At 38.1% G+C, this 17,872-nt stretch overlaps 1 protein-coding gene across 1 annotated transcript in view; it reads left to right on the top strand.

Annotated features, from left to right (window-relative positions):
• Positions 1-17,872, top strand: part of LOC126298058 (voltage-dependent calcium channel type A subunit alpha-1) — an 860,595-nt gene that overhangs the window by 334,221 nt on the left and 508,502 nt on the right. Inside the window, exons 22-23 of the mRNA XM_049989377.1 lie at positions 1,864-2,065; positions 11,765-11,929. Of these exons, the coding sequence (XP_049845334.1) occupies positions 1,864-2,065; positions 11,765-11,929 (367 nt within the window). The remainder of the gene's footprint in view (positions 1-1,863; positions 2,066-11,764; positions 11,930-17,872) is intronic.

The following is a 17,872-nucleotide window of genomic DNA, read 5'->3' as shown; positions in this document are numbered from 1 at the left end:
ATGGTGATGTAGTGGCTAGACCACTAGAGTCTTGCCCTCTAGGTCCCGGGTTTAATCCCATATGGGCTGGGGATTTTTTCGCATTCCTGTCAATCTAGGATTATCCTAGGTCCACTCTGCCTGCTGTCAAATGAATACGGGGTATCTCGCTCAAGGGTAAAGGGTTACTGGGGCAGTGGGCTCTCCGACATCCCTCTCCTCCTGCCTCAGTGAAGAAAGACTGGAGGCCAGTAGCCAGCTCAGAGGCTTGTGCCACAGACTAAACTAAACTAAAAATGTTCATTGTCAAGGCTGTATAAATTATTCAAGTGGTAGATATAAATATTTAATTATCACTTTAAAAAAAGTTTCTTGACTAATTTTTTGTTTGTTTGCAAGTACATATTTGTGGTCCTGGCACACAGTGAAATCCCTTCTCCACAGCACCGTAGCATTCGGCTAGAGAAGCCAAAACAAAGTGGCACAGCTCATCTCCACTTTATCAGGGGACTGTGTCATTTTATTTGTGCTTCTCTAGCAGTGGCCTTGTGGTGTAGGATTTTAAAAATGTGTCAAGACTGCAGACAATGCCATTAAAACAAACATAAAATTAATTGCATAACTTTATTTTGTCTAGGTGATTATTATGACTCAATGACTACCCCTCATTTTTAGGGCTTGTGACTTCTATTGGTAGTTTTTCTTTATCAGTAAAGTACTTTTCTCCTGTCTCTATCACTCTGAAGGGAAACAGAAATTTGGTATTAACTGCATAGTAATAACAGCGTGTTAGCCACTTTATAATCTTACATCCTTTACTTTTATCCTTGCATACTGTTTAACTATGATACAATCTATTGAAGTCTTTTATTATGATTTATCTTTATACCATGTGAATTTATATATTTCATTTTTTGAGAAAAGCCATTCAGAATTTTCAGTGAGTTTTTCTCACAACTATTAATGAGTCTATTACCATTACCATTCACAATGTCTTCTCGAAATAATCTAATAATTTTCTATTTCATTTTACATCTGGTCTTACTGTTAAAATCACTTTTAATGTTAATCTGTCTTGTTTCTCTAAGATGCTCTATGATTTAATTTACTTTATTGGAAAATTCCTCATTGCTGATTCCATATATCCAAAATTGGACATTTGGATCCATTCAAATTAATATGAAGTTTAATAAAATTTTCGTGAGTAGTTTCCCAGGTTTTGACCATACCTCTACGATTTTTAATGGAGTAATTTTTTTTCACTGATTTCAATGTTGTCTTACACATTAGGCTTCAACCTGGTGGATCAGATGTTTTTAATTCAAGGTTTCTTAGCGTATGGTATTTCAATACCCAAATTACAAGGCAGCAGCTGTTAGTTTTGGTCCACCCTGATGTTTCATTTCCCTATTATGCTCCATATCTGGGAGGCATTCCTCTGTTTCTCTTCCAAGGAGCTGCCCAATGAGAGACTAGCAACTCCACATGGACTATGGTTTATGTTAATAAATAACTTTTATTGTGTTATGTGTCATTCTTGTACATAAAATCTTGCTTGTTTCTGTAAGCTATGAAAACAATCTTTATTGATAAATGTAACAAGGATATAACAACAAAAATGTACTATCCCTAACTGATGGAATGTTTTTAAAATTACAGTTTTGCAGTCAGGTTCTGAACATTACAGTATTTTTTTCTCAAGATACATAATCACAATTTCATAATTTGTAGGTACCATCTAAGTAATATACATAGCATCTGGTTTCAAAGACAAAATTTTTGATATTAATCTAATGAAATATTCAACATCATTATGCTTTGAATGAGTGTGGGAGAAAAAGTAACAGTAATAGCACTAATTTCACACATCCTTTTTTGTTTCAGAGTGCTTCAGAATTCAATGGCCACAACACAGGACAACCGTGGTCCTATACAAAATTATCGAATAGAAATGTCCATCTTTTACATTGTGTATTTTGTCGTATTCCCTTTCTTCTTCGTAAACATCTTCGTTGCCTTGATCATCATAACATTCCAGGAACAGGGTGAAGCTGAATTGCAGGATGGAGAAATAGATAAAAATCAGGTAATACTATTTAATACACTTAAATTTTAAATATTTTATGGTGTACTGATAGGTTAATTTTGGAAAATTACAATTCTCAGTCTTGAAGGATTAGTGTGTGTAATGATGAAACTACTGGGCACATCACATAAGTATCTTAAATATGTAATTTAGCATCATTATCTTTTAAGTTGCCACTGTTGTTAGAAATTCTATAAAATTCTTGGGGATGAAGAAACAAATACTTCCTGCTGGATGAAGTAATATTTATTTATCATTATCTGAACTGGCATTAACACCTTTTTTTATTACCATGGCTGACTGTTAATGGTTATGAAATGCTTGATACTGGTTGTGTTAGGACAAATAGAGATTATTTATACATCCACTAGTCAGTGCTTTTTCATCACCATGACTTTTATTGAATACAGCCAAGCTGCTGAGAACCAGTTCATCATTAAGATTGTTAGGAATAATGTAAAAAATAAGTTTCAGGTGACAATGCAGTGGCATGATAATTGTTATGTAATATATGTAATGCGTGTGCTGATAAGTACTGGGGAACGTTTATTGAATGTGATGTGGTATGTTCCTTAGTAAAATTTTCGAACAGTATTACTTAAAAGAGCAACTAAGTTTTTCTTTTATTTGCCGTTCTTCAAAGTAATCAAAGAGACCACTCATTCCTTTGTACCTGGAGAGTAGTGGGGATTGTAAGAGTGCATCCAAGATATGCATATCAGATTTTTTAGAGTCTTTTATGTAGTTACATGTGGAGAGTTTGTTACTACCATGATTAGCATGATAAGATCCCTTATGCTGTGCCACAAATGTATGAGGGCTTTTTTTCCAAGGTCTGGTCAGTCACAAAATTAAAACCATAGTGAAAGTCTGATGAAGGTTTGCTCAGACGTGTTGCTCTGTGTGTTTAGTATACCCGTGAATTGCATCATATTGCAGTTTTCAGTTCTGAGCACAAGCTGGAAGTGTGTGCTGTTGTTGAATTTCTTCATGCTGAGGGGTCCAAACTGCTCTCATGTGGCCCACGTACTATGACTTTCAAGTGTGATAGCAAAGTGCAGCAATGGTGCAGGAACTTTGAAACAGAGTGTACATATGTTTATGTCAGAGATGGAAGCAAGCATCAGCTGATGATCTCATTCAGTGAGTGAATCAGGGTATTCAAGAAAATCATCCATGAAGGTCACTTCAGAACAAGTAAAGAGGAATGTTTCATCAGGCATTGTTCTCCTTCACAACAATGCTCAGTTGCACGCTGCAGCTGCAACAAAGACACTCTTACAGCATTTTTGATGGGAAATATTTGACTCTGACCATATTCAAACTTCACTCCCTGTGATTTTCATTTCTTTTCTCACCTGAACCACTGGCTACGAGGACAGTGAGCTGCATACCTGTGTATAGGATTGGCGGAAAGCAAAGTTGGCTATCTTCCCTGATGAGCATATTGAAAATCTGATACATAGCTAGAAAAAATGTCAGAGTCACGGAGGTGAGTATGTAGAGAAGTAGCTGGAAGGTGTAGCTAATGTTGCAAATAAAACAGTTTTGATTTTCACTGTAGTTTCAATTGCAAGACTGATCAGACCCAGGTGCATACATATCTCCCCCCCCCCCCCCCCCTCCCTCTTTATATATAACAATGAAAATAATCAATTATTGATAATATAATGTAATAGCTTTTCACTTTTATTAACTCATGTGATGTTTTAGTAGTAATCTCTGTCTTGCATATCAGCCTGTCTTAAACCTTTAGGCCCTCAGTTTCTCAAATATCAGCCTGTGCAGTCCACAACAATAAGTCTTTCCTTATTGTCCGATCTGGTAAGTCTCCCCTGACACGGGGCTGTGGGTGACTTTTCTGAACAGTACCCCTTTCAGTTTCCGAAAGCTTGTAAAAATGAATTCCTCTTGTGTGTATGTTACTCTGCTGCTGCTTGGTGTGTGTGTGTGTGTGGGGGGGGGGGGGGGGGGGGTAAATTTTATCAGTTACAAAGATGCCAACATACTGACCGTTTAAGGTATTGCTTTTTACATGAGTCTTAAGCTACCCTAATTACTTTTTGTAACTTTAGGTGATAGATGCAAGATTATGTGTGCTGTCAAGGATGATATGATTTCAGTTTGTGTTTGAAGTTAATTTAATATTAATTAGATTCATCACAACACTGGGTAAGTCTTTTATAGCTGAATAACTCATTCCTTTCTGTGCCACACATAGGCTGTGTAATGGATAGTACCAATCATTTTTTCTAGTTTCATACTTATCGTTGTTCTCTTCAAATTGAGATTGAGTGTTGATAATGAGCTTCATCGAGAAGCAAATTTGTGGAATAGCTATCATCAGTGTGCCCATCCATTGAAAGACCTATCTACAAGAAGTTCAAAAGTTTTCCTTGTTACAACATGCACTTGCTTGCTGGATATCTTAACCCCAGTACAGAAATTCAATGTTCATGTTTATATTTTCCATTGCTGGAGCATAACTGATCTCAGAATGGTATATCATCAAATATGACTTTTCCAAATAATTGATCTAGGCCACTTCTTGTTCTTATTCTATGTAACACAGGTTTTGAAGACATTAATTAAGTATATAAAAATCTGAAGAACTTGACCATAAGTATGCTTACACAGTCAAAATGACAGCAATGGAACTGGGTAACAAGTCTTAACCGTGTTACGTGAAGTCATTGAACAGTATTGATGAAGGTGGGATGAATTGGATAGTGTTAATACAGTAATTGTTCTCTATACAGTTCTGTTGGTTTGATGTATATTGAACCCATTCTTAAATAACATCACAAACAATTTAACAGTAGTACAAATCACTGTGCACCTAAAAACAATTTAAAACAGTTCAACAATGTAAATGTTTTATGAAGAAAATATTGCAGATGGGTTTCAGTTCATTTCACAACAAACTTAGTCAGTAAAACATCAGAAGTATTGCAAAATTAAATGCATTTTCACTCGATGATGTCTTTGAAGGTGCACAAAATAGTGTTACTATTTAATTTTCTCAACAAATTTATAATAAAAAATGAAATAGAAGTTTTTCTTTTGGTTGTCAGCTTGTAAGATTAAGAAGCCACATTAAAAATGAAAAAAGTTTTTATCCCACTATTCTGTATCTAATCCAAATGAAAGGATTCTCCAATTGCAAGTTGACAACAAAATCTCAAAGTTTTCATCCTGCTATAACTGGCAGTCAGTATTTACCCTTACTACAATAGGCATTGAATAAGTAATGCAACACATTTTTTTCTGAAAGCAGGTCGGTTTTATTCATAATTCCAATACACCATATTAACCATATTATTCTGCACTCTTTTGGCTATAAAATCTCTATTTTTTGACATAATATCTGTTTAATGAAACAGCCTTAGACCACCATACTGGGATGGCCTGTAGGCCAATATGGCACATCTCTACTTGTCAACGTCTTGCTGTGTCAATAACCTCCACATCATTAATGAACTGCTTGCCATGGAGCACATTCAACATTGGGCCAAACAGGAATTCTGCGCAGATGGCCTATCATTGCTCTTTATGTTTTTCTGTTAGACAGTGAGGAACCAAGCTAGCAGGAGTCACAGCTGTGTGCGGCTGGCCAGCAAGAGGGAGATCGGACTGGTTTCCATGACCTTGTTGTGATGATGACAGATGCCTCGCCCAATGATTCACCATGTTTTTGTTCACCGCCAGGTCTGAATAGACATTCTCCAAGTATCTATGAATATTTGCTACCCTCTGGTTTTCCACTAAAAGAAACTCAGCGACAGCTCTTTGCTCGTAGCGCACCTCTGTTACTTTTGAATGCTACGCATAGTACCATCACATATCAGTACTTCATGAAACTATAGGGGCTGAAGCAGAAATATTCCATGTTGTATCACAACAAATTCCACATTTTTTAATTGAAATTTGCCAAGCAAAAAGGTATTGCATTACCTATTGAATGCCCCTCATTATTTATGAAAATTGCAGTCCCAAGAAGGTTATAAGTGACTGCAACAAAATTTATGTCATAGGTTAGTTGCATTAAAATACACAAATAATCTGACCCTGAGAACCCAGTACTTGGTAAATCACCATGTACCACAATCAGATCCTCTAAACATTATGATGTGAAATGAAAGAGGGCTTGCATGCATTTCTTGTGAATCCCCCTCCATACAATTTGTATGCAAGTCATTGAAGAAGTTAGATGGTCATGCAGAACAAATTGTTAGTTAATCAGAACCCAGGTGTGTTCAGTGAGTCACTTGGTGAGTGGATGTGTTGATAATGGAAGCAGTGGTAGTTATTCTTCTTTAGTGAAGGCTTGCCTTGCTCTACATGGTTGAGCATTTTCCTCTTGAAATATTATTTGTGGAGTTATCTGAAGGAAGACCAGTCACTCAAGAATTGAAACTTTCCTGATTTAGCAATTGTTGTATAGACTGTCCTTAATATAGTGATGTGACGATTTGGTGAGTTTCAAAACCATCATGTTGCCTTTCAATGTGCCACCAATAATGTTATATGGTCATTGAATTCTGATGTGTTTGTGGTGTCTGGGACATGATACAATGCATCCTATTAGTACATATTAAATATGACAGGAGTTTCAAAATGGTTGTTAATTTTAAAACTGTTCATTTTGTTATTGTTCTCTTATAAAATTAAATTCTGTTAACAGGCAGTTTCATAATATGTGAAGTAATGGGTTATTCATATCCTGGAGACATATAGGTACCATGAAATGTTACTACACTCGAAATTTCCTTCATTTTTCCTGAACTCCTTAATTTCTCAGAGATGCAGAGTGTGTCAAAGAGTAAATTAACAATAATATACTGCCTCTGTAAATCGCATGAACTCTTAAGTTTCTTGGAACTTAACAGCATACTGTAGTACTAGATTACAGCTGTAATTGGGGAAAAAATAAGTAGTTAAATACATTTTAAATAGTTTATTTAAAATCCGTGACTATATAGTATGTGGGGGTTTTTGTTAAAAATATTCAACCAGGATATGGAGTTTTATTATAAATTTTATGCTGCCATGCTACTAAGCTGTCATATCAGTAGCCCACAATTAAGGATTGCAGTGTACATTTATAATGGTGTAAATAGTAAACTCATCTTCATTGACAAGTGTATTCTGGCTGTGAATTATATTAAAAGGAAATTTCACTCCAGAAAAATACACCATCTGATCATCTGATAAAAAGTATCTGGATACTCATTAGTGAACATTAATATGAGTTCTGTCTATCCTTCACCTTTATGGTGGCTTAAACTATGCTGGGGACACTTTTAGTGAGTTTTTAGAATGTCTTTGGAGGAATGGCAGCCCATTATTTTGCAAGGGCCCAAACCATAGAAGATAGTGATGTTGGATGCTGCGGCCTGGAGCAAAGTCAACTTCATAAAGATATTCCACTGGGTTAATGTCAGGGCTCATGGTGAGCCAGTCCATTCCTGGAACATTATTGTCCGTTACCCATTACCTCACAGATGCTGCTTTATGACAAGATGCATTGTCATGCTGATACAATCAACAATTTTCTCCTAACAGTTTCTCTCCACAATGCAGTACACTTCGCTATAAAGTGTATTCATATCCCTCCTTATTTAGCATTTGTGAAGTACAGTAAGAGGACTACACCATAACTACGAAAAACAGCACCATTCCATAGAACAACCTCCTCCGTACTTCACTGCTGGCACTAAGCATGATGGCGGATGATGTTCTCCAGGCATTCACCAAAACTAAACCCTTCCATTGGATTTTCACATGATATAATGTAATTCATCACTCTAAATCATTCGTTTCCAGTCATCCACTGTCCAGTAACATTGCTCATTACACCAGCTCTAACAACACTAAGCACTGACTACAGAAATACACTCCTGGAAATGGAAAAAAGAACACATTGACACCGGTGTGTCAGACCCACCATACTTGCTCCGGACACTGCGAGAGGGCTGTACAAGCAATGATCACACGCACGGCACAGCGGACACACCAGGAACCGCGGTGTTGGCCGTCGAATGGCGCTAGCTGCGCAGCATTTGTGCACCGCCTCTGTCAGTGTCAGCCAGTTTGCCGTGGCATAAGGAGCTCCATCGCAGTCTTTAACACTGGTAGCATGCCGCGACAGCGTGGACGTGAACCGTATGTGCAGTTGACGGACTTTGAGCGAGGGCATATAGTGGGCATGCGGGAGGCCGGTTGGACGTACCGCTGTAATGCTCAACACGTGGGGCATGAGGTCTCCACAGTACATCGATGTTGTCGCCAGTGGTCGGCGGAAGGTGCACGTGCCCGTCGACCTGGGACCGGACTGCAGCGACGCACGGATGCACGCCAAGACCGTAGGATCCTACGCAGTGCCGTAGGGGACCGCACCGCCACTTCCCAGCAAATTAGGGACACTGTTGCTCCTGGGGTATCGGCGAGGACCATTCGCAACCGTCTCCATGAAACTGGGCTATGGTCCCGCACACCGTTAGGCCGTCTTCCGCTCACACCCCAACATCGTGCAGCCCGCCTCCAGTGGTGTCGCGACAGGCGTGAATGGAGGGCAAATGGAGATGTGTCGTCTTCAGTGATGAGAGTCGCTTCTGCCTTGCTGCCAATGATGGTTGTATGCGTGTTTGGCGCCGTGCAGGTGAGCGCCACAATCAGGACTGCATACGACCGAGGCACGCAGGGCCAACACCCGGCATCATGGTGTGGGGAGCGATCTCCTACACTGGCCGTACACCTCTGGTGATCGTCGAGGGGACACTGAATAGTGCACGGTACATCCAAACCGTCATCGAACCCATCGTTCTACCATTCCTAGACCGGCAAGGGAACTTGCTGTTCCAACAGGACAATGCACGTCCGCATGTATCCCGTGCCACCCAGCGTGCTCTAGAAGGTGTAAGTCAACTACCCTGGCCAGCAAGATCTCCGGATCTGTCCCCCATTGAGCATGTTTGGGACTGGATGAAGCGTTGTCTCACGCGGTGTGCACGTCCAGCACGATCGCTGGTCCAACTGAGGTGCCAGGTGGAAATGGCATGGCAAGCCGTTCCACAGGACTACATCCAGCATCTCTACGATTGTCTCCATGGGAGAATAGCAGCCTGCATTGCTGCGAAAGGTGGATATACACTGTACTAGTGCCGACATTGTGCATGCTCTGTTGCCTGTGTCTATGTGCCTGTGGTTCTGTCAGTGTGATCATGTGATGTATCTGACCCCAGGAATGTGTCAATAAAGTTTCCCCTTCCTGGGACAATGAATTCACGGTGTTCTTATTTCAATTTCCAGGAGTGTATGTGGCTTTTGAGGAGCTGCTTAGCTGTTGAGTGTCATTCTTTATATCTCTCTAGGCACACTCATTGTGCTATCTGGAATGCTGGTAGTGCTTTGGAACTCATGAGTAGTTCCTTTCCCTTATTTCATGTGACTTTTTACAACCACCTTCTACAATGTTTGATCATCCCTCTCCTGGTCATGGTTTAGCTGTGGCTGTTCCTTCATGTTACCACTTCACAATCACATCAACAACAGTGAAGGTGGGTTGAAATGTTCCTCATTGCTGTACTATTCAGGTGACATCCAATGACTAATCCAGGTTCAAAGTCACTGAGCTCTGTTGACCAACCCATTCTGGTGTTACTGCCTCTCTACTGACAATGCAATACTTCTCACCTCCTTCTGTGCTAGTGGGTCCACCTCTTGTGACATCTAGTGGACAATTACACATTATGTATTGATTCCTAGATACTTTTGGTCCAATAGAATAGTGATAGGAAGGCTGGCTGGTACCTATCTGTGCAGCTCCATGTATTGCCAAATTACATTTATATAGGTCTCATCAGTTGTGGCCTTCAGAACAATAAATTCATTTTACAGAGTGAAAAAATGAATTAGTAGTTGGAGGTTTTACAGGAGGCCAGCCACTAAGAACTCGAGCTAAGAGGATCCAAGTGCTATGATGAGGAAGAAGGCCAGAGAAGAAGAAAAAGTCACCTGTGACAATAGGAGCTCAAAAGTAGTGTGTAGTAAGAACCGTATCAGCTTTATTATAGAGAAGGTAACAAGGACTGAGTGAGATTTAAAAGTTAACTGAAAGAGAAGAGAAAGTGTGAAGTTGAAATACTATACAGGGCCTCCCATTCTACTTACCACACATCGCTCTCCCTCATGAATCCTTCCTTCCTAACATTGCTGTAACTCTCTACATCACCATTCCACATACATATGGCTTCTTTTCAGCTCTCAAACACTATCTCTCCCAAAATCCTCCAGAAAGTCTCCTAAAATCCATGTTCACTTCCACAGTGGTCTATGTTCAGGCACAGTGATATAGTGCCTTTAATCAATCCTTTGCCCACAATAATGTGGAGTTGTGCCAGGAACCAATATGTGATTCAGACTCCACATTAAACTGTAGGTCATTTTTCGCCAGTATGATTATTAGGGTAAGTTAAGGACACACAAGTTGCCAGAGTGGTGTCCAATTGAAAGACTTGCATCAAGTCATTGAGCTACACAGGATTAATATTACTATTCACTCTTACACATAGTTTTTTCATCTTAGACAAATGGACCAACTTATCATCTTATTCCATTGTAGTTCTAGACATAATCTTCATTATCTTAAGTCTACTTCCTGTCACATATTGATGTTTGTTAGAAATTTATCTTATTTAATTTTAATTTTATCATTTTATTCTAATCCACCTATATTTCTTGCTCTGTCCCTTCTATAAAATTTATATCGATATTGGCATCTTTTATTTCATCTTTGCTTCCTCCTCTCCTCATAACAGGTGGATCGTTCTTAGCTTAGTGACCTACTCTCTCCTTATCAAACCTGCTTAAAATTTCCTGCAAACTAGGAGTGCTGTGAACTATTTTAAGTGATTGTGATTGTAACAATGTATTATGTCACATCCTTAAAGTGCTGGCAAAACATAGTTTACAGCACAACAATATCATAACATATCTTGTGCTATTAATAGATAATGTACAGAAAAACAATCCATAGATAATTCCATAGGTACTATTAGTGTTCAGTAAAATTGAGAATATGGCCATTGCTAAGTTCATCTTAAGGTGAAACAAAAGAACTCATAGTAGGCATTGCTATGGGATGTATAACTTTCTCTTTCATTGTGACAGTTGGCCAACATGTAATACCTGATACACCAATCTGAATGTTACAAATTTTATCACATAAGAGTCCCCATATGTCACTTACTGGAGGTGTTGTGTATTCTTATTTCTCCTTGAGAAATTCATATTGGGTAATTTAATTGTTTTGCAATGATCCATTGCATTCTTCAGTTTTAGGCGATTTCAAAATGTTACCAAAGGGTTTTAATGTTTACATATGTCTCTCCATCCCTCCCTATCCCTTTCCTTCTCCCTCCCTGGCTCCCTCCCTCCCTCCCCCCTCCCTCCCTCCCTCCCCCTCTCCCCCTCATATCTCTCTCTCTCTCTCTCTCTCTCTCTCTCTCTCTCTCTCACACACACACACACACACACACACACACACACACACACACAAAATACCTTCCCACCCAAATCTCATAATCCCTCTATTTATTTTATCTCCATTTTCATGAACAAACTACTACTCATAAGAAGTAACAAATAAACCAATCACTGAACAATGTGTGATAATTGCTTGGTTTCTTTTCTCCTCAGAAATCGTGCATTGATTTTACAATTGGTGCTCGTCCTCTCGAACGATATATGCCTAACAAGAGGAATGGTTTCAAATACAAAATTTGGAGGATTGTAGTATCAACACCATTTGAATATTTTATAATGATTCTTATTGTTTTCAACACCTTGCTGCTTATGATGAAGGTAAGTTGCATCACTGTCTTTTGTTGACGTCTCCCCTTCATTAATGATTTGACTAACATGTGTTAAACCCTAATTTATTTATTGCCTGTGTACATCTGTGTTATAAAGTACCAACAATATAATGTGTACTGTAAGGCATCCATATGACTGTTAATGTCTGTGTTGCATTTTTATGTTTGAAGTACTGAGCTGAATATTGAGCACACCTTTGAAACATCGTACAAAAAGAGACCAGCACGGACTGCATTTTCAACATTTATGCCTGTATCAATAGGTACAAAACTACCACAATATGAGGCAGTTGGTTGGTTTTCCTGTGAGAGATCAATGCGACAAGTGGAATTATAAATTACCAAGAACATTAATACTTGTCAAACTCTTAGAAACTAAACCACCAAACAACATTAAATAGTACTTCACAATAAAAAAGGACCTCAACCATTATTAAAAATATTGCTAATCTTTTGTATTAAGTAAAGTAGAATGCTGGTCTCTTCCAGGCAGAGCAAAGTTATGTCTAAACACAACGTAAAATGAGAAGTATGAACTTATTCATAATACATGGATGGTATAATTTCCTGGTTCAAATCTACACAATCTTAAAGCAAATAAAAAACAGAAGTTGAAAACTTCAAAATTATTTTACATGTTACTTTTGGGACCTTAATTTCTCTCAAGTCAAATTTGACTACTTAAATAAATAATTGAAGGTTTCTATCCTGAGTTTTATTTTCATTAAATGAATGATTTTGAATGCTGCTCGGTTTTTTAGCAGGTACATTTAGACACTCACAAGCTTAAAATGCCATCAGTACACTGTTATGTTGCACGTAGTGCTGCATCAATAATTGGCTTTACATAGGTGAATGTTCTGAATATGTTAGTTGGTGTTGTGCATGGCACACATTGTCATCTGTGATCACATGGTTCTGTAAAAAATGCAAACGCACCATTATTTCCAACTTAAGCATCTTTAATTTTAATCCAAGTGTGCAAGAAGCTGGCCTTATGTCTTGACAGAAGAAAGCTTATGTTTAGGAACTGTTATTTTTGAACCAAGCAGAATCTAATTAAACTGCATCTCATAGTATAATTAAATACTTTGATAAGCCATTCAGAAATATTTATCAAACAGGAATGTGGTTAAAGTTAAATGGAGCTGTTCAGCTGCAGTATGGAAAATGCCTGGCACGCTTGCCGGTTTGCAAAAGCTTAAGTTTTGTCTCTGTTTGCTTGTCGCCCTATATTACTTATTTATACATAAATGTTTTTCTTATTATATTTTGTCATTGGTTAATATATTTCTTACATAATTATTTTGTTGCGTGGAAACTACTTTGTTTGAATAAATATGGATTGAATCACTTATTAATTACATGTACGTGTGTGTAAGACAGATAGTTGCTGCACATGTTTAATGGCTTATGGTTCTTTCATTATTTTTATAAACTATCTTTAAGTACCAAAATATCTGCCAGTTACACAATTTATTGGACAATTTTAGAAACAATATACTTTGCTATAAATATGTTCTAGCATACTATATGACTGTGACAGATACTGGAAAGTTTTTTCTAACATACCACTAAGGTGTAAATTATCTCTGATATACAATGTAGGAAAAGATAGATTGTTACTTATCATAAAGAAGAGATATTAAACAATGAATGGGCACAATTAAAAGGCACTTACACAAAACTTCTGGGCGCAGCCTTCATCAGCAAAAAGAGAAATATTCATCATTCATACACACAAGCAAGTACACCTTACGCATACGTGACATGGTTGGTGGTCATGTGTGCATGAGATGCTTGTGTGTATGAATGGTGTGTGTTTCTCTTTCACTGATGAAGATTGTGGCTGAAGGCCTTGCATAAGTGTCTTTTGATTGTACCTGTGTGCAACTTCATGTGTCTTCCTTATGGTAAAGAGCAACCTATCTTTTCCTACTTTGTTGATATTCCTACCTGGAGTTTCCATTGTTTGATTTTCTCTGATAAACATATTTTTCACCACAGATGCAGAAATAAGAGAATAATCATGTATGATAAAACTTTGCTTTCTATACTGGCTCCATAGAAATATTTTTTTTATAATATTACAAAATTTTTATGGTAATGAGTTGAGAATTCTCATTATTATATCAACTCAATAGCATTTCATGAAACTTTTGCCAGTGTGCTACAATATACAACAGATTTTGTTTCACTATGTTGTCATGATAGTAGCAACCAAATATTATTGCAATATTAGCTTCACCTGATGCACTAAGAACAAGTATATTGTTTATGTTTTTATAATTTCTGACTTTTTTTATTATTATTGCATGTATATGTCCTAGATCTCCACCCCCTCTGTACCCCACACGTCACAGTTTCTGAATAACAAACACATAAGGCAAAATAGTGCATTGTGAACATCACATCCACAGATCTAGCTCTGGTACACTTTCATACCAAATTTCCTCATATAATTTGAATATATTAAATTTATGATGTAAATTTAACTGTTTAAACATACTGAAGTTTTGTAATTAATTGTTTAACTTTTTTTTAAATTTCTAATACTCTGTTCCTCAATGTTTAGAGAGCATATTCCTTTTCCTATGGCCCATTCAGGTGAAATATTTTAGAAACTTGAAACTTTCACTTCCTCCTTGAAAGGTCTACTGGATTAGGCCCTCTTTTGTATATCATTTACAGAATTTGTCATGTTGCTTGCACAGTGTTTAACACAGGCTTTCAAAGAAAAATACCAACCTGGTGCTGTGAACAACATAGCACCCTCAGTGTCAGCAGGGATGTTATCTCATTGGACCATATAGCTGTGTCCCTTCTCTGAGCTGATCATAGCACAGCTGACTATCATTTCAGCACTCAACACCACTCTCTAGTTATCATGGAGAGAGCATTACAAAACATGTTTCTATCACTTTTCTTTGCATACCAGCACACATTTGAAGAGAAATGATGTATTTTTTGTGTGATTTCTGGCTTGCATTCAAAGAGAAATATTATAATTTTGTGCAATTTCTTGCTTGCATATAAAGAGGAATGGTATAATCTCAGTGCAATAGTTACAGTGATCTGTAGCACACTAGCACACGATCACTGTCTGCCTCTGCATCAGCCTTTCCTCCTTTTAGCATGTGATGGTCACAGACAGGATATAGTTATATCATGTATTATACAAGCAGCAGTTGAGATGATTAAATTACAATTTATGTTGATTTTAATGTACAGGGTGATTTTTCCACCATGTAGAAACTCCAGTGACTGATCAATGAGAGGATATGGAACAAAAGAAGGCTAATGAACTTATGTCAGAAATTCATGGTTTCCATGCTAGGGACCATTATTCAGTCATACTCTATTACAGAGACTGCACTCTAATATGTGCTGTACCATGCAGCCACAGTTACAGTATGCATGGTTTCCTCCTAGAAGGTGGTACTGTTCCTCATACATCATGCCCTATCATCCTCTCCTGGTAATGTTGTGTCTGATTCACTTCTCTTGGTGACTCATCTTGTAGTGAATGTGATACAGGGTTGTACACAATGGTTCTGTGTTCGAGTCAAGAGCTTGATGACATGGTGTTTACTTACAGAAAGGCAAATGGCAATGGGTGGAGGGCAACAAGTTTGTATCAGGAGAGCTATCCCCACTAACAACAACAGCAGCATTCAATGTTTGCAATAGTGTTTCACCATTTGTCTAAGACGGGATTGTTCCAGGAAGCAGGATGATATGAATGACATACCCAAAATGTTTGGACACCAGAGTTGGAAGAAAATGTGATTAACACTGTGGAAAGTGACCACCTTGTCAGTACCAGGTAGTTGGCCCAATAGTACAGAGTAAGCCAGATGACCACATGGAATATTATCCATGACAGTTGTTACTACCCTTATCACTTACGCAGGGTGTATACGACCCCGGGACAACCGGGAGATAGGGGAAAAACTCGGGAATTTTTTTCATCTGGGAGAAAACCGGGAAAAACCCGGGAATGTTTTAGAATTCCGGGAATTTTTCGTTGTTTTTGTTTTCAGTTAAATTTTTGTAATTGTGGCTGGTAAGAACCGATACTCTAAAAAAGGATATTACTGCATCCCACTACTGCAGAATAATACTGCAGAAATAAAACATGAACAAGAGAAAAAGCGAAAATAAAACTTAAACTGCAAAGTAAATGCGCCATATACAACAACAAAACACTGTGGTCATACAAGTGTCTGCCAACAGCAAAATGTGTCAAAGGCCTTAGGAAGACTATGCAATGTTCTGTAACAACAAATTGCCTCCGATGAGCATGACGTCACAACTGTTTACATTAGTTTCGTTTTAGCAGTTATGAGAGGAATCATGCGAATGGACAGTTGAGTAGTACCTTCTCCCACTTCTGGCTACAGAAATATGGCTGTTGGCTGTGTAAGCAGTCACAGCAAGTAGCTGGATGCTACCGGGAAAAATCTTACTGGAACGCCCAAGCTGCCAGATACTTGCATGTGCAGTAGGCCCAGTTCTATGAGTGGGGTGGGGGGCAAATTCATACTCCTGAGAGAAAAATCCTTGTTTCACAAAGCGACTAGCATCCAGCGCACGTTAGTCTATCGATTATTCATATGACTTTGAAACGCATCCCTGTCAGTTTTTGAACATTTTTGAACACATTCTAAGTTGATTTGTGAATTCGTGCATAGTGTACATGATGTCTCTGTCAGGAGATATCCTCGTCGCATGTAGACACAAACTTCCCTACAGAGAAAAGGGGCTACACGAGATGAGCGGAGTAAGGCCGAATGGATGAATGCCAACCGCTGTCTGATTGTGTGGTGGATTGGATTTGCAAATGATGAGCGTTGTTATAATTACTAGCTAAATCCATAGATTCAGACTACAGAAGTGGAAATAAATGAATAACAGGTAAGGAAGATTACGTATTATCTTCTCGGAGTATCCAAAAAAATGAAATTTTGACAGAAAATTTTTAGCCAGATCGCTATACTAGTCAGGGCCAGTTGTACAGTCCCTGGCTAGCAGCTGCTTTAAATTCTATTCTGGAAGAAGCGCGGAAAACGCAATGTAGCGGCGTCTAACTGGAGAATAATCACGGGATAACTAAACCGGTGATTCTGGCAGAGTTAGTGGAGTTAACCTGCCAATAAGCTTTGACATTGGCAGGAATAGTTACAGAATTAGTGATAACAAGGCTGTTTGTTAGAACGAGGAAGGAGAAGAAACAGGGACAACACACAAAGTATAGAACATAATGACGATTCTAAATTTGTATAAAAATTTCGTACTACTACTTTTCGATCTCATACTTGAGAAACTGGAGCATATGAATGAAGTGTGAAACTATTTTCTAACGTAAGGCATTTTGCTTGTAGTAGGCCTAATAGGCATTTGATATTGGTACTTTGTGAATTATATTCTGTCATTACAAAAAAGACCGTTTGTGCCAAAACAGTCTCATTTATTTGGTGTGTATTACAATTGTTGCAGTATTAGAATGGCCTATTTTGTTTTATCTAGCAGACAGTGACAAAACAGACGTAATCAGATAGGGAAACCACATCAGTCTTGGGTCCTATTTTCTTTAACAGCTTTTTCAGTGTTAGACAATGGCATCTCTACTTGTCATGTAGCAAAACGCTTGACGAACTTTGATGAGGTAACAGATTCTTTCACAGAAAGGAAAGCACGATATGTAAAGCTGTAGCAAGATTACGGAGAAAAAAATATCTAGGAGCTAAGGACTGAAGAAATGTGTATTATCTTGTTTGTCTCATGTCTTTACTGGGTTAATGTATCCTACATTTAATTTTATGTCACACAATGCAGGAAGTTGTTAGCCAATAGGGAATAAAGAGTGCAAAATTTCTGAAGAGTCTTTTTTTTTTAACAAAAAAAGGAGGGACAGGATGTCAAACAGACC

Source organism: Schistocerca gregaria, chromosome X (genome assembly GCF_023897955.1).
Source record: "Schistocerca gregaria isolate iqSchGreg1 chromosome X, iqSchGreg1.2, whole genome shotgun sequence".
In the NCBI taxonomy this organism is placed as follows: domain Eukaryota; kingdom Metazoa; phylum Arthropoda; class Insecta; order Orthoptera; family Acrididae; genus Schistocerca; species Schistocerca gregaria.
This window is presented reverse-complemented; position numbering and strand designations above follow the sequence as displayed.